General features: G+C 53.6%; 7 protein-coding genes across 7 annotated transcripts; 4 read left to right on the forward strand and 3 right to left on the reverse strand.

Annotated features, from left to right (window-relative positions):
* Positions 1–116: 116 nt before the first annotated feature.
* On the reverse strand, positions 117–5,288 carry MYCGRDRAFT_92517 (uncharacterized protein; the record flags this gene model as incomplete). The annotated part of the gene is made up of 1 exon (XM_003853394.1): positions 117–5,288. One exon carries the CDS (start codon positions 5,286–5,288, stop codon positions 117–119), a length of 5,172 nt encoding a protein of 1,723 aa, XP_003853442.1.
* Positions 5,289–5,682: 394 nt separating this feature from the next.
* Positions 5,683–7,202, forward strand: MYCGRDRAFT_85675 (uncharacterized protein; the record flags this gene model as incomplete). Its single annotated transcript, XM_003852917.1, has 3 exons — positions 5,683–5,769; positions 5,856–5,900; positions 5,952–7,202. 3 exons carry the CDS (start codon positions 5,683–5,685, stop codon positions 7,200–7,202), a joined length of 1,383 nt encoding a protein of 460 aa, XP_003852965.1.
* A 3,317-nt stretch (positions 7,203–10,519) lies between these two features.
* MYCGRDRAFT_92520 (uncharacterized protein) lies at positions 10,520–11,392 on the forward strand (the record flags this gene model as incomplete). The annotated part of the gene is made up of 1 exon (XM_003852918.1): positions 10,520–11,392. One exon carries the CDS (start codon positions 10,520–10,522, stop codon positions 11,390–11,392), a length of 873 nt encoding a protein of 290 aa, XP_003852966.1.
* Positions 11,393–11,915: 523 nt separating this feature from the next.
* FLP (putative FLP FmtA-like protein, betalactamase) lies at positions 11,916–13,901 on the forward strand (the record flags this gene model as incomplete). The annotated part of the gene is made up of 4 exons (XM_003852919.1): positions 11,916–12,503; positions 12,547–12,813; positions 12,875–13,099; positions 13,172–13,901. 4 exons carry the CDS (start codon positions 11,916–11,918, stop codon positions 13,811–13,813), a joined length of 1,722 nt encoding a protein of 573 aa, XP_003852967.1.
* A 61-nt stretch (positions 13,902–13,962) lies between these two features.
* MYCGRDRAFT_80419 (uncharacterized protein) lies at positions 13,963–14,725 on the reverse strand (the record flags this gene model as incomplete). The annotated part of the gene is made up of 1 exon (XM_003853393.1): positions 13,963–14,725. The coding sequence occupies one exon, from the start codon at positions 14,584–14,586 to the stop codon at positions 14,071–14,073; it is 516 nt and encodes a 171-aa protein (XP_003853441.1).
* A 621-nt stretch (positions 14,726–15,346) lies between these two features.
* On the forward strand, positions 15,347–15,998 carry MYCGRDRAFT_104142 (uncharacterized protein; the record flags this gene model as incomplete). The annotated part of the gene is made up of 1 exon (XM_003852920.1): positions 15,347–15,998. One exon carries the CDS (start codon positions 15,382–15,384, stop codon positions 15,592–15,594), a length of 213 nt encoding a protein of 70 aa, XP_003852968.1.
* Positions 15,999–16,425: 427 nt separating this feature from the next.
* Positions 16,426–18,501, reverse strand: MYCGRDRAFT_109091 (lysine--tRNA ligase; the record flags this gene model as incomplete). Its single annotated transcript, XM_003853392.1, has 3 exons — positions 16,426–16,442; positions 16,529–18,116; positions 18,202–18,501. The coding sequence occupies 3 exons, from the start codon at positions 18,472–18,474 to the stop codon at positions 16,426–16,428; spliced, it is 1,878 nt and encodes a 625-aa protein (XP_003853440.1).
* Positions 18,502–20,586: the final 2,085 nt, after the last annotated feature.

Here is a 20,586-nt window from a genome sequence, read left to right on the forward strand (position 1 = left end):
CAACAGTCCTATACATTCATGCTAAACCTGAGCTCAAGCCATGTTTTACATACAATGTTCTCTTCCACTCTGCAGAAATGAGCAATCAAGCAATGGAGTCCTCTCACGAAACCAGCTCAAGTATCTCGACCACGCCTCTCTGCCTCAAAGATCTCCTTTCGAATCTCATACAGCACATCGTCGAACTCCCACTCATCCTCCGGCTTGCCAATGATCATCTTCTTGCAATCTGCCAACACACCTCGCAGACGGCCAAGGATACTGGCTGGCTGTACGACTTTCTTACTACGTACGGCCGCCGAGTGCTCCTGCGTAAGCTGCTTCTCTGGACTGGCGGCCTCGTGGTCGCTGTCCTCGTCGGGCTGTTGCACTGGTTGAGATTGGCTTTGCGAATCGCTGGAGCGAGTTCGAAGTGCTGATGCTTCTCCCTGCGATTGTCGGCCTGCTTTCGACTTGCGCTTCTTACGCGACTTGCCGGGAGCAGGGGTTTCCTCCACACGGCTGATGCTGGAGTCGACCGGTTCGTCGACGCTGCCTGAGCTCATAGCCGAAGCTCGTCGCTTAACACCCGACACAGACTCCGCTTCGACAGTCTTCGACGATTCTTTGCTCTCGGCCTTCCTCGCCTTCTTGGTCCGTTTGCTTTGAGAGGGCTGGGCATCTTCAGGACCCTTCTTGTTTGCGGAACTCTGCCTGTTCATTGTGACAACCACTTGGGGAGAGTATGGCTTGGTCTTCTTCTCGGGACTCGGCTGCGGAGACCGCACCACTTGGCTACTTGCGACAACGATTTCATCCTCGATATCGTCGTCGTTGTCAGCTTCCTGATTTCGGCTTAAAAGACCAGTCCAGAATGACTTGAATGGCGACTGTTTCTGTTTCTTTGCCGAAGAAGCCTTCTCGGCACTGCGCTTCCGTTTTTTGCTCTCCCCGTGACTTTGTGGAGTGCTCGCACTGACAACGTCGGGTGTGTTATCTTCGGAGCGTTGAATCATGGAGTCTTCGATTCTGGACGGAGTCGGCGGGGTATTCTTCGGGCTTTCGAAAGAGCGGGCAGGCTCAGACGCCTCCTCGGTGGCCTTTTCGGGAGAGCTTTCCACAACAGTAGTCTCGTCGACTGCAGCTGCAGCTTCTCGTCGAAGTTGATCCGCTGGCAGCGCTGTGTCGGATGGCAAATCCGAGCCTAAGACCGCAGCTGAGGTTTCTGAGGCCGAATCTGCATGGCCGGATATCTCGTTGTCACCCTCCTCCTCTACAGCTTCTACCTGCTCCACGACACGCGTTTGGACCCGTGGTCTGCTATCATCGTCTCGTGGAGGCGACGAAGGGGGGTCACAGTCCGTGTCATAGGCGTCTTCGTCATCATCGTCGACCTGCGCGTTGGCATCGACGACTGCAGTAGCGCGAGGAGTGGGAGATGAGGGAAGATCGTCGCTCATTGGATTCGCGTCCGCTGGCCCTGTCGGCGTCCCTTCGTTATTCTCGTTCTCTGCGTGCGGAAGGCCGGAAGTGAAGTTCAATTTCTTCGCAATGTTCTTGCGTGCAGCACTGGACTTCATGGCAGGACTGGATGACATTCCTGGAAACATTTGCGCGTCGCCACGCTGCCTCTCTTTGACCTCCTTTTGATGTTCCGTCAAGACCTGAGATTCTTCGCTGTTGTACGAGACGGGCGAAGAGTCGATGGGAGCGAACTGAATCTGAGAATCGTCATGGCGAAGTTTGGGAGCGGCCTTCGCCTTGGCGGGTGTTGATCGGGTGGAAGAGCCTCCCAACACCGCCGCGGCATCGTATGGAAGTCCATGCACGGCGAGATGCTGCTTGATCAAGAAGTTCTCAGGAGACTGATTTCGGATCAGACGAGGGGTGGAGCGAGGTGCCGGCGAAAACTCGAAGCGAGATGTCGGAACGCTTGCTGACTGCGATTCCGCGAACACCGGGAGCGATGCTACCTCCGAATCAGCCTGCTCTTGTGGGAGACCAGGGAGAGAGAGATCCGCTTGGAGACTCCTGGCACGGAGAACAGCCACCAGATTAGGAGGATATTCCAAAGCTGTTCCATTACCGAAGGACGAGTTCCAAAAGAGTATCGAGTTGTTGACAATAACTTTGCTCGGGCTGGACAACGCAGAGACCATCAGTTGGTCGACTGCTTTTAGGAGCGCACTGTCTTGCTTCGGCATGCTCTTCAATAGCAATGCCACCTCCGACCACAGCCGGTCAACGCGATGAGCAGCGGCAGCGTTGGATGCAGCTCCAGTGATTGGATAGACTAATCGCTGCGCATCCGCAATCCACACAGAAAGTCCATTCTTTACGTTGGAGAGAGCCGAAGACAAGATTTGCGTGGGACAGCGCCGCAGGAATTTGGTGAGCGCGGTGAGGGCATCGTCCCAAAGCTTCGACGAAGCTCCAGATGCAGTGCCAGCCTCACGGTAAGCTCGTGCCAGGATCCGGTCCACTGCCTTATATACGCAATCAAATGGGTCAAGCGAGCTGTTTTTTGAGGGTTCGAGACTCACGACCCACAGTACCTTTCGGCTCGTCTCAAGCTCTTGTCGACTATGCGGCCAGACGCCATGATCCAAGAGGCCCGCCGCAATGTGCAACAGTGTCGGCACAGGCAGATCGTCGAGTGTCTGGATCAAAGACTTGGCCAGCGGCTCCATCACACCCAAGGCCACGCCTCCATTCCCTGCGTGATGCTTGGCTGATCTGCAAGCGGCCTCGAGAAGCTCACGAGCCCTTGCTAAGCAGTCGGAGGTCGCGTCCGTGAGGGCCAGTCCGTCGGAAAGTATGTTGAGCGAAGTGCGAAGCGTCAGCCCCAGAACGCTGGTATCGTGGCTGGTGCACGACGCTGGAGGGTTGTCGAGTACTGCGATAGCTCTGTCCGCGACGCCTTGCCAGACAATGCTGGCGACACGATCTGAGGCGCCAACGCGTTGCAAGGCTGCGCAGAATCGCATCGATCGATGGAGCAAACCTAGCGTGGAAGCGGAAGAGCTCTTTGCTGTCGAGAAAAGATGCAAAAACCAGGCCACAAAGTCATCGTAGAAGGGGCCCATCTGGAACGCGATCGGAGGTTGATAGTAAAGTGCGTACAAGAATGCGAAGGGCGCGTGAGCGGATACAGCGTGCTTCGAGCTGCGATGTGATGGTGTTGGTGCGGCCTCTAGCTCATCCGCGCTCGTCCTGGAAAGTATGTCGTCTCCGAAATGGCCAACGCCTATAGATGTCACCGCGCTCTCGAGCAGTAGGCGGTACCGCGCAACCCATACGAAGTCTTCCATATTCTGTTGATCCTTGGTCGTGGAGTTCCAGATGCGCCGGAAGAAGTTGACCAGTTGTGCAATTGCCTCCTTCAGTTCGTTGGATGCTTTGACTTCTTGACTTCCTGCCTCGGTCACTGCTTGCAACATGAGACGCCATGTATCATCGACCAGCTCGTTGCTTTGCGCGGGCGACCACATGCCTGCAATGATCATTGGCTCCAGTACTTTGATGATCTTCCCAAGGCGGGATCGTATCCATCGAGGGTCAAGCCTTGGAAGATTTGCCGGCGTGATGGCATCGGGCTCCATGGCAGCATTGATGTTCCAGACGCCAGTCCTGCTCTGAAGAAGTCCGTGGAGTACGCGACAGGCGTTGAGCTGCCCTCGGCTGCCAGCTTTGATCATCTTTGTTAGTATTGGTCCGACATAGAGATCCCAGGCCGGATCCAATTCCTCGTGCGACAGTGCTGGCCGTAGTGCATAGTGGAGCAAGTTGCAGTAGCTGTCTAGAGCAAATTGGCGCAGGTACTGAGCAGTCTTGTCGTTCCCGCGCTTCTCCAGCCCGACCACAATGGGCACGGTCAACATGGACCGCATTGTCTCCGTGGTGGACGAGTCAGGCATGACTGAGAACACCAACTTGTTCCAAGCCATGTTTGCCTGATGCTTGACTGCCATGTCGCCCGAGTTCAGACACTTTTGCAAAGTCAACAACCAAGATCTGAACTTCGGCCATTTGTCGATTGGTTTCCGCTTGCAACGAAAAAACATGATAACTGCTGACCAGATCCGAGGTACTAACGAAGCCAGCTCTTTGTCGCCACACATTTGCATCAGTCGCAGGTTGACGAAGTCTCCATAACTTCGGCCATCCTCCATCTCTTTCTCGCAAATCTCATGCAGGATCTTGGTTGCCTGCTGGTTTGTTCCCAGGGAAAGAGATGCTTGCGCGCATGCCTCGATCGCTCGAGCGCGTACATCCTTCACACTGCTCATCATACCATGGAACATGTGCTCGATCCAGTCCCGCATCCGGTTCAGCATCGTGCTCGGTGCCTTCTCGATGAGTCTCTGGAATATGATGAGACGTCCGGCGATTGCAGTATTGCCCGAGCATCGGGTCTCAACTGTTTGCAGTGCGGTGACGAGCTTATCCACCCTCGAGGCATTCAGCGTGCTCAGGTTGTATCGCTGTTGGCAGAGAATGAAGAGATGGCTCTTCACAATTGACTTGGGCATTTCCGGCTGCTCCAGGACGAAGATCGATCGGTCGATGATGAAGGCCCGGAAGTCATCGTCTAATGCCTCTGCCACCTCCACATTATGCAAGAGAGCGCATGCGAGCTGCAAAGACTGAGTGACCATGTGCGAGTCAAGTTTACCGGTGGAGTCCTTCCAAGCCATGTCTCTGGTCATGAATTGCATCAGAAGCTGGATCTTCTCCACGATGGCCTGGGGCTCTGGAACGCCGTCATATGTTCTCAAGGCTCCATTGAGCGCCAGATACGCGTCCCGTCGCCCATCACGCGAAGAACCTTCCAGGAGTCTGATGATTGACTGAAGCATTGCGCGGAAGCTGCCAGGAACCTGAGGAGAAAAGACGCTAATCTTGCTTTCGAGGTCGTCCGGAGTTAGAGGCAGAAGCTCGTTCGAAGGCTTCAGAATCGACTTCAGCGGTTTGGCAGCACGGATCAGTGACAGCTGTCGTGGAAAGTGAGGTCTCGGAGAGCCAGTGTGCGCTGTTTGGGAGTGGTACGTTGGATGAGGTGAGAAGTCGACCTTTTTCACTGCAGTCGAGCCTCGAAGCTGTGAAGATGTCGGTGATGATCTCGGTGGCGGCGTATCGGTAGAAGAGCTCTTCAATTTGGTGCTGGAGGCGTCAACGTCCGGCTCTTGATGGCCTTCTTCGAGGAATCGCAAGGCATCATCAACGTCGGTGGAAACGTCTCTCGGTGGTGTCGGCGGCCGGGCGGACATGGAAGAGAAGACGGAGGACGAAGTGACCGGCGACGACATGTTTCCTGCGTCCAGGGCAGAAGATGGCAATCAAGACAGCGCAATCATATCGAGCAAGGTCCTCTACAACGCCTGCTGCTGGAAGTGGTGCAGGACGGAGGTGGCAGAAGGGACGATGGACGAAGAATCGAGGGTCCGCTAACGTCGCGTGAAGCGCGGATCGGGAAGACGCGTCTCGTGATTAATTGGAGGTTGGCAAGAGCGAGCAGCGTGGGTGCCTCAGGCATCAACTGGAGACCCATCGAATAACTGCCGAAGCAAGACCCCATTAGAACACATCAACCTCTCAGAGAAGACCCATCCGATACGCTGATTCCGGGCCTCACGAGATCACGCAACCTGTTCAGTCGCTCCAGGTTTTCCATTCGCATGACCGCGGTCATGCAACGCCAGAATGGAGGCACCGCTGGCACCGCAGAAGTGGACCGATTGCTGCTCGAACTTGAGAAGAACCTCGAAGGCGCGAAGCTCTCTTTGCAACGTGAGATGTCTCACTTTGTTCACTCTTGTCCTTGCTGATGACATGTACAGAACAGCAAGACCTGTTGAGTCAACTGAAGGTCCTAGGCCGTATTGCAGACAACGCCAGCCCAATCTTCACAAAGCGGGCAAGTTAGTTATGTCACAGAAACGCCTCGAGCGAATACTCATCGCATCTTCTAGGGTATTACCGTACTTTCAAAATATGGTCTTGATCGAGACGATGCTCCAGACACATCTCGCGAAGCTCTGCGATGCCTAGCAAACGCCTTTTACCTCAACGAGCCGTGCCGTCAAACGTTCGTCGATCTTGGATATGCACCAAAAGCTGCGGAAAGGCTCAAAGTCGACAACCGAGACGACGAATTCCTCGTCGCACGAATGCTGTTCCTCCTGACATATAAAACGAAAATCGACTTTGGCGCCCTCATCAATCAACATCAGCTTGCGGAAAGCATAAATCAACATATCGCCAGACACGCCAAGCGCTTCTCGAAACCAGAGCGTACGAGCTCTGCCACCTCACCGATGCATGATATGTCGATGACTGAGACTTTGAAACTGTTGTACAACATTATACACCACTACCCTGACCAGGGCTCGAGGTTCTTGCCATCGATCGAGCCTTTGATCAACATCATCTTGTATTTCCCTTTACAAGAACAACCTCTTCAGCCCCCGATCACATCCGCTCTAAATGCGTTGGGAAAATTGGATCTTCAAGCCACGGAACCTGGAGCGAAAGTGGAGCAAGAGTCGAGTGTGAGTCCTTTGTTCCCACAATCTGACCCGAAGTCCGTGATCGAGCGCTTGACTTTCATCCTGGACGGCGCCATCCGGCATCAAGCCGAGAAGGACATTGATGAGGCTGCAGCAACCTTGTGTGCTTTGTTGATACTAGGGTATGAGCTTGGAACACAGGAGACAAAATCATGGATGCAACAACTTCTTCTTCCAACCAGCGAAGATCGCGAGAGGCCACTCGGACAAGGCAACACGCTGGCCTCTCGTCTGCTGCGACTTTCATGCTCGCCAGTCCTGCCGAGGCTACGCATTGTTATCTCAAGCTTGCTGTTTGAGCTCAGCGACAAGGACCCTGACAGGTTCATCAAGAACATCGGCTACGGCTTTGCATCAGGCTTCCTCACGAGTAAGAACATCCAGATACCACGCACTGCTATGGATTCCGGCAGCACAGAAAGTGACGGCGTTACGGGAACTGGGTTCGACATCAATCCCGTTACCGGTCAGCGACTGAGCGCAGAGAGAGCGAATGCACCAAAAGTCAAAGAAATGACGGATGAGGAAAAGGAGCGCGAGGCTGAGAAGCTCTTCGTTCTCTTCGAACGACTCAAGGCGACCGGTGTCATGAACGTGCAGAATCCTGTGGAGCAGGCTATCCAAGAAGGAAGATTTGAGGAACTGGATGACTGAACTCACTGGACACGAGATCATTGAGTATTTGAATATTCATACTTGGACTACACTTTCCCATATTTACCTTGGAGTCAAGGATATACACACATTGTGTCGTCCACAGGCGCATCTCATGTCTGATCTATGCTCTTCCGGAATCCTGGGGAAAGCTGCGCAGTGCCTCCCATTTGCGGATTCGACGCTTTTCTGGACCTTCGGCAACCATGCTGCGGCTATCACACAGCCCAATGGACTCCGCACGCCATTCGTCGGTCACACTTGCTCCAGCGCTGTAGGAAAACTTCTGTACCTTCGATGAAGCCATGGTTGAAAGCGGCTGATGCAATCTCGGCCTCCTGATTCTCGACCGTCTGCGCCGATGGGACTTCCCTCTCAGAATTGTCACCGGGCAGTGCCTCGACCCAGTTCTGTATTGGAACACGATCAACGAAACCTGCGATCTCTGCCTCCTGACTGAGACGATACCCATTATCGGCGTAATCGAGGAAGCCAGACTCGAGGTCATCGTCGCGCGCAAGTCGTAGCGTCATTTCCGCAATCACATTCAGGTCAATGAAAGCATGAAGGAGATCCGATCCCAGCTCGGCGCGGATGTCAGAAAGATTTGCGCACGACTCTTCCCACTGCTGCTCCAGTCCCTCCATCTCTGCTTCGATCTTGGATCTTGCTTTCCAGGAGACGGCTAGCCTGGCCCGTAAGGCCCTGACCTCTGGCTCCGGCAGACGGTTGTCTTTTGGACGGGTTGTTCCATCGAGGTGATAGTCGTCGTCATGGATTTGGCTATGGAGTGCTTGCAGTCTCTTGTCAAGCGCTCGAAGTCGGATTCGAGTGTGAAGCGCTTGATGCTCTTCTTTTTGGAGGACTAGCAGCTTTTCAGCGAGAAGGCCGGCTTGGTCTCGAGAAATCACCACTCCCTTTCCTCTGAGGCGCGGTGACCGTCTCCAAAGCTTGTGGCTCCTTCTCTCCGGCCGGCTTTTGGTGAGTCTCATGGGTTTCTGCTCGGCGGTGGCGGCTTTGCTATGAGTAGAGGCGAAGTTCTTCGCGACGGCAAAGCTCTTCTTAATTGTCTGGAGCGCGGCTCCCGCAGCGGCTCTGCAACAGTTCATTGCGAGGCGGACGATTAGCTCGACGGAGTCTCAGGTCTCTGTCACGAGCTGGCAATGCGCAATGATTGTGGGCTTGGTAAGTTCTGTTATGTCAAACAGAATGGACCGAAACATTGGACTGACGAAATTTTCCAGAACCATGTTCCGTTTTCTGAGCCTCTCGAACAAAGCTCAGGCTATACCACAGGATGTGTCGTGCACGCTTTGTCTATGGACACGTGAATGCCATGATATTCATCAACCTTGTGTTCGATGCAAGGCATCGATAACAACTTTCTGGACTGGACGATCACGAGAATACGACGGTCTGATACATGATATCGACGGTATATGGCATAAATTCTGCTATGGACGAAAGAACGGCAAGCAGGCAAACAACTCCACGGTGTGCACCGCATCCTCCTCAGTATATTTCTGACCCTCAGACTTGGCTTCCAGAGAAGCGCTAGGTCTCTGTCCAAGCCCCTGGGACCGCAACGATGCCTCCCACTTCATGATTCGACGCCGCTCAGGACCTTCCGCCACCATGCTCCGGCTATCGCACATCTCAATAGACTCCGCATCCCAGTCCTCGATGGTGCCGGCTGCCTCACCCTCGATCTGGTCTTCGATCTCAATCTCATGCGACGAGACTGTCTCAATCCAATTCGCTATTCGAACGTGGTCGACTGGACCTGCATCATCCTTTGCCTCGCTCAGACGATAGCCGTCATCCGGATAGTCCAGGAATCCGGATTCGAGTTCGGCATCTCGTAAGTCGAGCCCGGCAGCTAAGGCAGCATCTTTGGCCTGATAGTATTCCTCTTCTGCTTTGGCAAACTCCTGCGTGAGGCGTCGAGTCTCGTTGAAATGGCGGAGATACATCTCCTGGACATCCTCGACCTCTTCTCCGGCTTCAAGCTTTCGCTGATGCCGAGCTTCCTCCTCCTCGAACTTGTTGAATCGAGCTTCGAACGCCTGGTCTGCTTTGTCGGCTGCGGTCGCCGCGTTCCCGAAAGCGACTCTGGCCCAGAATTGCTGGTGGTCCTTCTCCTTTTCTCGGAGTCGCTCAGGGTAATCTTCCTCATGGTCTGAATTTTCGGAACGTGACTCTGGTCCAGAAGCCGCGTCTGAACAGTCCGTCCCGAGGTCCGGAGTCGACAAGCAGACTCCTAGGCTCACCGTGCCCTCTGGTAGACCTTCTCCTTTCGTCGGCGGGGCCGTGGTTTTGATCATCCCTTGTTCAACCAGACTATCTCCAAGGAGCTGGCACAGCTCTGCTCTCAGAGGTTTGAGATCTTCATCGAGGAGCTCTATCTCATACATCACATCTACCTGCTTGGCGTCGAATTCCTTCCTCTTCCGGATGATCTTTTTTATCTTTTTCGAACTCAACTCCTCCGCCATCGTCTTGGCTTCGGCATTACGAGTCTGCTCAAGCTGGTCGTGCGTTTCAAGATAGGCATCCCACAATTGCGAGTTTCCCTCTCGCAGAGCAGTGAGCCGTCTATCCAATAGATCGCGTTCACGTTCGTGTGAGCGAATCGTCTCCGTCAGCTCCTTGATGCGGCCGAGCTGCTCTCCGAAGATGTAGAATTTGCTGGCCTTGGATGTCTTGCTCCTCGGATGGCAGACTCGCTTCATAATACGCTTGCATCGAGCGACTTGCGCTCGTCCGCATTGCGCCATTGCGCCCCTCAGTGTCTGATCGACCATGTTCAAAATTTGCTGGATATTATATTGCGGAGGCGATCTGTCTTGCGGCAAGGTTCTGGAGAAGACAAAATGCGAGCACGGAGAAGTGCTCGCTTTAATGTTTGTGGCTCTTTGTTCACGACACCCAAGAACAAACGACTTCTGCTCACAATGTCGAGGTGTGGTCTTTGTCTTGAAGAGTGGAAAAGAAGAAGCTGCTGCTTCTCATTTGCAGCGTCGAGTGACGCACGGCACACGGCGCACGGCACACAACACCTTGAGACAGATCTCACCCTTCAGATCACTACTGCTCCAGGCTTGGACATGCTCCGAGGCGGTGACTGGGATGAATCAGACCGTTCCATTCACCCACGTCGAGGACTGCACGAGACACTCGACACTCGACGCATTATGGCCAATCTCATACCTTAACACTTGATTTGATCTGCTACCCTCCTCGCACTTGAAAATGTACTGTTCAAAAGCACATACCTGCAGCCAGGGATCCAGAACTTCCCGAAGTCCAACAACAACATGAGCAAATCCAAGCGAAGCGGCAAGCCACCTCCGGGCGCAAGGGACTCCCAAGCGCGTTGGTTTGGCGGGATCAAGGCGAAATGGCACGGTTCTCGGGTTGAAGAGGCCGCTTTCGAAGAGCAGGAAGAGATAACGAGTGCACGCGATGCTAGCAATGCGGATTATGGTCATGACAGCAATGTCCAAGTTTCGACAGCGTTGGCCACTGCCATCGACAAGTTAGCGCATCCATTCTCTGATCTGAGATTCGATGCCGAGACCGCTGAACAGAGCAATCGTGCGTCCAGCAACTTCTCGCGCCCCACACAGAGCAACTTCATTGTCAAGGAAAACGGCAAGACGGCTAAAACTCGAGGGACTAAGTTTCGTGGGGCTGAGATCCGGCGCGGAATGCTCAAGGTAAAACTCAAGCAGGGTGCCATCATCCGGCATTTTGAACTCGAGGCATGTACCGATCCTACCGCAGTCGCCGATGGTGTCGAAATATTCGATGGACCACAGGAGAGCGGCCTTCGCTTCTACCGCAAACTGAGATACTTCATCGTCACAGGCGTTTACGAACAGCACTGGACTGAGGTGCCCATCTACACCTACCGCAATCGAGGGCTCGAGGGAAAACCAGAGGGGTTGAAGGCCGAACACGTCAGCATTCGTGCTTCGAACATTGAGAAGAAGACCTTCAACTCCCAGAGTAGACACCCGCATCTGAAGGTCGCGGTTTGGAACGGTGGTGCGCCCCAGTTGAAGCCAAGTTCTGTTGTCCATTTCACCAAAGACAAATCCTCGCATGCGGAAACACAGATTGAGATCTTGGGCAGTATCGATGCTTCGTCGCTGGACCGGCTGCAGAACCTCTGCAAGGAGTTCTAAAGCTAGACCGATCTAGCAGTTGCAAATTGAGCAGTGTCCATTCAACCAATGGTGGCTGAGGAGGATTGTGAAGCTGATGAAAGCGGAAAGATGTTGCAATTTTGGAAGTGGTCCAAATGTTCGAACACTGGGCGACAGCAATGGGAAATGGGGATGTGGGACTGTCTTACGATGATGTGTAGAGATGATGGCTCGTGCTTCGCACCGGCGGTCATTGGACTCCTATCAATATGATAGTCTGTGAATGAATGAATGAATGAATTATGAAACCACAAGATCCTTAACACTGAGCTGGCTTGTCAAACACATGTCATCCAGTCCAACCGAATTGCTTGATCCAACCAGTCTAGGCGAACCTCCTAGACACCGTAGACACTACGGACGGGGGCAATAAGCCACCTCAATTTTAAGGTTTGACTCAAGCCGCGTGAAGTGAATCCTTCTGAACCCGAGCTCCGTAGACCCCTGCTCAATCTTCAGCTCACCACTCTTCCGTCTTTCCTTCGCTCATGACACGCGCACCATGTTCTCAACCACATTCCCGCTGCTGGCTTGCATTCTACCCATCGCTGCTGCAACCTGCTACGAACCATCGCCAGCGTTTCCGGTCCCCAGCTGGAATAAGGAGGACCTGAAGTCAGATTTTCCGCTTATCGAGGCCAGTCTGCGAGACATACTTGATCAAGAGAACTACGAATCGTCATCGTTCTCTGTCGAAGTGACATCCAGCACCGAGACCTTGTGGAGTGCTTTCCACACGGCCAAAGTGCTCAATGAAACACGGCCAGGTGATCAGAATGTCAGTTCTTCGAGCCTGTACAGGATAGCTTCGATTACAAAGACGTTCACGACTCTCGCAATTCTGCATCAACACAATGCCGGGAACTTGAGTCTTGACGACCCTGTGATCAAGTACATCCCCGAGCTCGACTCCTCAGACTTCACTATACCATGGAAAGACATAACGATCCGCAGTATGGCCAGTCAGCTCTCTGGCGTCCCTCGAGAATTTGGTCAGAGCGATCTTTTGAACCTTGCAGAAGATGCACTTAAACTCGGTCTACCACCAGCGTCTAAGGAGTCTCTGCCTCCTTGTGACGAATATGTAAGAGTGACACCGTGATCCAGGGGTAACGGCAGCTGAAGTAACACAGAACAACTACAAGCCATGCGGCCGCGCAGATCTACTGAAGCGACTCAAATCTGCGAAGCCGCTTTTCGCGCCGAATCAAAAGTCGACATATTCGAATGTTAACTTCGATCTGCTGGGCCTCGTGATCGAACAAGTCACTGGGATGCCCTACGAAGAGTACATCGTCGAGGCAATCTTGGAGCCCCTTGATATGGTTTCTAGCTCCTTTGAGAAGCCATCGGACAAGCATGCAGTCCTTCCGGTCGTTCCAGGAACTGGTAATTATTGGGTGAGTTCCAGTCAATCGCTCAAGGCACGATCTGGAGCTTCTAGTTGACCATACAATTTAGGACATCGACGAAGGAGTTCAAAACCCTACCGGCGGGTTGTATTCGTGTAGCTCCGACATGAGCAAGTTTGTCCGCTATATTTTGACCCACTTCAATACTCTGGCCACTGGTGTCAACTGGCTCATGCCTGGGAGCTGGGCCACGGGCATGAACAGCTTCTACGGCACGCCGTTTGAAATATTTCGTTCCGATCGCGTACTCAAAGATAGTCGTCGACCTATCACGGTACGAATTACAAGCTAGTCGTAGCCAGTCTCTCTGAACAGATCACGAGAACTGACAAATCACCTCTTCCAGTTCGTAACAAAGTCAGGCGGGCTTCCGGGCTACTTTACCCGGATCATCATCCTCGAAGAGTTCAATCTCGGCATCACAATCCTCGTCGGTGGCAATCCGAAGCTCCTCGACAAGATCAACGAGCTCGTCACCGTCAGCGTCGTCCAAGCAGCCGAAGCCGCGATCTGGTCCAGTCTCGCTCAAAGCCACACGGGCAGCTTCACGGCCGTCGATCCCTCTCTCAACTCCTCCCTCACTCTGACAGCATCGCCCTCGAAAGGCCTGCAATTGACGGCGGCAATATCAAACAGCACAGACATCCTTAACGGCGTCCTATCAGGGAATGATGACGACTTTGGCTCTTCCGCTCCATGGCACGTCCAGCTCGTGCCGACGCTGTTGTACAAGAACGAAACGACACAGCAAGGCGAGATTTGGAGAATGTTGATCGTTCATGAGCGGGTGGAGGATGAAAAGGCGAAGCCTGTCTGGGACGATCAGTGTGTCACTGATGTGGACCAGATCAGCTATGCGGGTCTACCGATCAATGAAATTGTTTTCTGGTTAGAGGACGGATTGGTTGAGTTACCTGCTTGGAAGGTTACGATGAAGTTGGTCGAGGAGAAGGACGACGAGGGCAAGGAGTACACGTTTGACTTGTAAAAATGGGCGACAGCCTGCAGCAGGACAGCACGCCTGGGCTATGAGAAACTTTCAGTCAAGCCAAACGAGAGACACACAAGCAAGAGGCAAACGAACCAGACTGGAAAGTTTTGGCACGACTGAGATGCATTACCATCATGACTTCATGTTTCATTCTTCATCTGTAAAGCCCTGCTATATAGGCACATGATTCCAACGTCATTCGCTCAAGCGCTCACATGCAAATCTGACCAAATCCACCGAAATCTCAACCATGTTCATGCATTCCCTTTGAAGAGCGACCGGAACATTGACGGTTCCTTCGAAGCTTTCGTCTTCTTCGTCTTACTCGTCTTGCTTGTAGATCCACTCGCCTCACTCCGCGACTTCTTTTTGCGATGCTTCTTCTCCTTCGGCTTAAGGTCCGCCTCTGTGATCTTTCCCTCCTCAATCAATGTCCGCGTCGCGCCAGGGGTGACAAAATTGCCCTCGACGCTGGTTCCGACCGAGCTTGCAGCCTGCTCGTCCGCGATACCACGACGCCACATTTCGATTCGATCAAGTTCGCGCAGCTCGTCCATCTCCTCGGTCGGACTTTCCGGGATCGCAACACCATCCTCAAGCAACTTCTTCTCATCCCTTGCTTTGATCTTCTTGATGATCTTGTAGCCGCCGAAGGCGATGATCGTGACGCCGACGCCGACACCAGCAGCGATGGCGAATTGCGGACTCGCGAGCAGAGCGAGTATAGCGGGAAAGGCGCTCTTCATCGCCATGATGGCGCCGGGACTCATTTTGGCGACGAGATTGGAGATTTCGGCAAGAGTCAGAGCAACGGCTGCGAGAGCTTCAGGGTTCTTCTGGAGGTTCTCGATTGTAGCTGTTGCAGAATGCTGTACGCAATTTGCTTCATCAAGAAGGCGTTGCAATGCAGACATTTTTGTTCGGAGCTCCACGTCCTCATCACCCTTTCTGGCGGGAAGAGGCGGCGGTAGTTCGCCATACGCAAGATCCATGTCGATGTCATCGGCGCTGGCGCTCCGCGCGGAGCCTTTGACTCGCTTGTGGTGCAGCTGCATGCCATCAGTATGTCTCCGCGTGAGCTCATGCATACGTGGATCTTCTTCGCCGAGGGACACAGTAGAGCCTTGTCGCAGTGGTGAAGGGCCGAGTGAGTCATGCCTGACCAGTCCATCGTTGGCGTAGAAGCTGTCCGATACGCCGCGCTCGACCGGCGGTCGTTGCCTGCCACGGCTGGGAACAGGCTTTCTCCTTGTCGAACGTCCACTGTCACTGCCTCTCCTGGAGCCATGTTTCGAACTCGTATCGCTCTTGTCGTCTTCAATTGTCATGACACGAAGTGCCTTCTGTGCCTTCAGCTCGTCCTCTTCTAGATCCTGCTTCGCCTTCCTGTTGGCCTTGATCTCTGCCTTCTTCTCGGCATAAGCGCTCTTGGCCTCCTTGAAGACATTGACGATATGTTTGGAGGTTCCGACAACCTTTCCTGATTTGTTGACGATCGTGATCGTCTGGCCTATGGCGACCATGGTTCGATGCTGTTGTTGTAGGTGCAGCTTTTAAACCTCAATATGTATCCGTGTGACTTGACCAGCAAGTTGCCGTTTGTTGCAATCGTGAATGCTGAATGCGCTAGGAATATGACTGCTCGTCGTGATGTATGGGTATGTACAAGCTCCGTTGCGACGAGGTCGATCGAGTGTTGGCAGATAGCCAAGTCTTTGTTGGCGGCGGAACAAAGGGCGGGAATAGTCTGCTTGTCCGTACACACAATGGAGCTTTGATGTCTCGTTCGGCCAATTTTGAAAGCACCTAGAGCGCCAGAAGTAGATGTATGACGGGATCCAGAGGCCTGCTTCCCGCTTCGAATGTGAAGGCGAGTGACAGCGGGCGGAAGCGGAGGACGAATGCGTTTGCGTCGACGTGTCCGGGAACTATTGCGGCGATATTGCTGTCGCTTGCAGATTGCTGGGGTTCGGACGTCGAGGACGAATGACCGTCCTGTTGCGATGCGATTCGTTCGGCGTCTTGGGCGGTAAGAGAAGGGCTCAGGCAGTGATGCGCATATGGTTGTTGTCTCGTCAGGCTCTTCGTCGGTTCCGTGTGGTGTCAAATCTTTTCAGAGACCTGGACATGCATGAGGCATATAGTCCAGGCCTGACGTTGGTGGCCATCGCCATGGCTAGTAGCTTGGAGCTGCGACAGGCGGTAAGAGTGCATGGCTATCGCAGCTGAGTTGGCGTTCTGAGTGGTGGTTTCGACGCCACATCCGAGGCGCAGAGTGGCTGTGCAAACGATTGAGACCGAGAACGATGAGGGTGAAACGTTGATTTTGGTGTCGAAAGACGTTACTGGACGAAGTCATGCTGCATGAGTCGCGAGGCAGGAGTGATGGGTGACAAGTACGGTGCACAGATTGAGCGAGAAGAGTTAAAACTAGTCCGGTGTGACGGTGATGATCGTTGTCGACTTGGACAGGAGTGATTCGAGGGACACTTTGTTCATTTTGGTCGCGATCAGTCATGCTACAAGACCTGCCGATGGACAGCTTTCTGCACTCTTTGCTGGATATATAGCTTCGCTGTCGACCATTCCAGGTCATCCATCTCTCGTGCTCATGCCTTTTGCCGTCCTGGTATTCGATCAGTCATCTATTTGTGTGCTGTTGTCCTTCGTTAGCAAGCCTGAAATAATTCATAGGATATGAGTATCACTTACGAATGCCCTCTTCAGGCATCGGCTCAACACCAGTAACTTCAGCAGCCTTGGGCTTCGGCGCAAGATCCTGATCCTTCATGAACGGAAAGGTCAACACTTCCTTGATGCTGTAGTTGTTGGTCAAGAACATGGTCATGCGGTCAATGCCCATTCCCCATCCACCAGTAGGTGGGAGGCCGTATTCCATCGCGGTCAAGAAGCCCTGATCCAGCGGTTGCGCCTCCGCATCACCTTGCGCCTTCTGTCTTGCCTGCTCTTCGAAGCGCAGACGCTGATCGAATGGATCGTTCAACTCAGTGTAAGCGTTAACAATCTCCTTCTTGCAGACGAAAGCCTCGAACCGCTCGCACAGACCGGTGTTTGTGCGGTGGTACTTGGCCAGGGGACTCATCATCTGCGGGTGACCTGTGATGAAGGTCGGGTTGATGCACTTCTCCTCGATGAACTCGCCGACGAGCTTGTCAATCATGCGAGCGTTCGTTAAAGGGGGTGTGCACTCCACGTTGACCTTCTTCAAGATGCGGCGCAAGAATTGGTTGGTCTCGTCAGTGTGCAGCTGGTCGCCCGGTGGGAACTTCTCTCCGCAGGCCTCCTCCAATGCGGGCATCATCTCCACACGCTTCCATGGCTTGGCCCAGTTGACATCGTAGACCTCGCCAGTCTGAGTGGTGAATTTAGTCTGCAGACCGCCAGTGACCTCCGTGACCATGGCCTCCACAAGCTCCTCAGTACGGTCCATGACGTCGTAGACATCAGCAAACGCCTCGTAGTACTCGCAGGTAGTGAATTCGGGGTTGTGCGTGAGATCGATGCCTTCGTTGCGGAACTGCCTGCCAATCTCGTATACCTTGTGAATGCCTCCAATAACAAGTTGCTTGAGCGGCAGCTCAGTGGCGATTCGAAGAGCCAAAGTCATCTTCAAGTCGTTGTGCTCGGTGTAGAAGGGCTCCGCGGTGGCACCACCAGCCGACTTGAGCAGGATAGGAGTCTCCACCTCGTAGAAACCATTGTTGTCAAAGTAGTTGCGGATGAATTTGACAATGTTCGACCGTGCCTTGAACGTCTGGACAGTGCTCTTATTCATGATCAAATCCAAGTGACGATTGCGGTATCGCTCCTCCAAGTCCTTGAAACCATAGTGCTCGGAGGGAATCTGGTGTAGGCAAGGTGCGAGCAGAACCACGTTCTGAGCGAAAATGGACAGCTCACCTGGGTTGTCCTCTCTCTTCGGGTTCGTCCGTCCTGGGTAGCCAGTAACTCCGATGATGTCTCCTCTTCTCAGGATCTCGTGCTGATCGGCGAACGGGACCTCACTTGTGTTTTCGAAGTTCTGAGCCATGATTTGAATTTCTGCGCCATTGACCGAGACCTCGTAGAAACGAAGATTGTCTCCAGCAACGCGAATGTTGTAGATCCGGCATCCGATGCTCATCACCTTCTCCTTGATAAATTCGCCCTTCTTGAGGTGTCCGAACTCCTTCTCGAAGTTCGCCAGGTCATACGTAACATGGAACTTGTGCGGGTAGGGGTTTGGGCTGTTCGTCTCCTTCATGCGCTTGACCGCGCGAGAGCGGATCTCGAAGTATTGCTGAGCCATGACATGTCAGTGAAGAGCTCCAATACTTCGCTCGCGTCCTTTTGTGGGTGCAATCCACTGCAGCCTTTTGACTCACATTCGGGTTCAGTTTGGCCTCATCCTCCTCGGCGCTGCCAGCCTTACGCTTGGCTTGTGGCGGTGGTTGTCTGGTAGCCTCCTTCTCCGCCTTCTTCACATCCTTCTCGCGCTGCTTCTGCCTTTTCTTGAACTCCGACTTGGAGACCTTCTCGCCGGTCACTTCGTCCAGTACGAGGTTCGGGGCCGGCTCGGATGTCGTGAGTTGCGACACCTTCTCTGCCACATTGTTGACAGCATCCTTGACGGTGTCGGCCACTTGCTCGGCCGCCATGTTGAGGTTTGTTGGTTGGTGAGGTACGGGCGAGGAGGAGTGGTGGGTTGTTCGAGGTAAATATTTATTGGATTTATGACTGTCCAATGGTGGGGGAAGATTTCCAGCCCCACGAACTCAGACATGACGGGAATGGGACCAAGAACTTCTTTTGGAACATGCGACATACGGTACTCTATTATACTGAATGCAAATATGTGCAATTCGGGTATGACATTAAAAACAAAGAATCTCACCAACGAATCGCATTGACGGCTGTTGCATTGCATTGCATACGAGCGTCGCTCCCATATATTCGAGTTCCATTTCCCACCTCATTCCATCCACCCATGCCCTCTTCTTATGTCCGTAGACACGGAGCAATTTGCAAAGGGTATCACGAAAGACTAGCAGCTATCACAAGCTGCTTCCACGAATGAACGTCAAGGATGTCCCATCCTATCTTTGAAAATCTTCTCGAACCACGCTGTCAAAGGCAGGGCATCCTATGCCTCCCCATCCTAGGAGGTACATCCTTCTGCTTGGTTGTGCCCTGTATACTCCCCGCAAAGATCACAGTCAAGGACGCTGGCCGTACAGCTTATCCGCAAGAGCCTGAAAGTCGGTGGCAGCATTCTTGTCTGAATCGAGGATCAGTCTCAGGTTACGAAGCTGTTCTTCAGTCAAAGTGACTGCCTCTCGGAAGATCATCTGGACGGTGGGCGCGAACTGCATGTCGCCCAGTATGCGCTCAACCAAAGGATCGGAGTGACGCTGTTGCACTGGCGGCGGCGGACCATAGGGGTTCGGCGGGAAAGCGTTGGCCTGCGGTGCACCGTATCCAGTCGCATTCGGCGGCGAGAACGTCGGATTTTGGCCGTTCAGCGGAGATCCTGACGGGCCTCCTAAGCTCTGACGCACATGCGGCGGGAATTGGCCGTTGGGCTGCATCTGAACTGGTGTCTCTTGTACAGGCACAGGGCTATCTGACGTGCGCGCGACGATCAAGGTCGCCAGGAGCAATCTGTCTTCGATTGGCTGCTTGATACTGCAGTGCTCGAGCATCTCCACATGGGATGGAAGCTTACCGCCAACCTCAATCGGAATGATGTACAAGTCCTTGACCATGGGCGGCTTGTCCTTTTCAATGACGGCGTAGCGCTGGCGACTGTTGAAGTAGTCGAAAACTTCGTTGAAAGCCGCAGCATTGTCATATGGCTTGAGCGACAGCACAGTCACGTCGCTGCTTGAGCTCCATCGGAGACCGCACAGATAATCCTCTGCCTTTTTGATCTGGAGTCGACCATCGATGGATAATTTGTTCGGAAGAAGGCTATTCCATGATACTGTGGGTGCGAGGTCGCGACCAGCAACGAAACGTGCATTCACAGTCGGCGCGGATTCTTCAGTGTTTTGCACGAGCTTACCGCGCCACACGATTGTATCCTCTCCAGTAGTCTCGACTGGTGCGTAGTCGTCGTTGTCCTGGAGCATGCGATCCACGTCCGGATCGTCCATGGCTCCGTTTTGCGTTGAGCTTTGGCGGCGAGCTGGCGCCTGCATTGGTCGCGGCGCAGAGGGTGTGCTGCCTACTGTCGGCGACTGCGCTGAAGTCTTCGCCCAGATACTGCCCATGTCGAATTGCTGGCTTGATGGGCGACGGTCGCCGGACGGGTCCTGTGATTTGCTTACGTCGACGCTGAGTGGTCGTTGGAGAGTTTGCACGGGCGAGCCACTGTTGGTGAAACTGCCACTTCTCTCATGTGACACGCTTGGTTTCTGCGCGGCTGCCTGGATATCCTGAGTTGGCTCCGCGCTTCTGGTCTCGTCCTCGATCAGTCTGTAGCCTTTGTGATCCTGGGCATATCGGGGGCCTTCTTCGACGATGGCCACGGCTTGGCGGTCAAGAACCTCCTTTAGCTCCGCGCGCTCGCGCTGCAACTCTTCGCTGGCCATGTCACTCGTGCTCATGAGCGCGAGCTCGTTTGCGCTCAGCGATCCGTTGATCAGCCGCTCAAGCAATGTCTTGTTCTGGACCAAGTTTGCACGAATAGCCATGAACTGGGTCCTGTAATCAGGCTGGCCAACACCGTGCACCATGTCGAGCTCGTACTCGATTCTCGTCGCGAGCTG

This window comes from Zymoseptoria tritici, chromosome 4 (assembly GCF_000219625.1).
Source record: "Zymoseptoria tritici IPO323 chromosome 4, whole genome shotgun sequence".
Taxonomy (NCBI): domain Eukaryota; kingdom Fungi; phylum Ascomycota; class Dothideomycetes; order Mycosphaerellales; family Mycosphaerellaceae; genus Zymoseptoria; species Zymoseptoria tritici.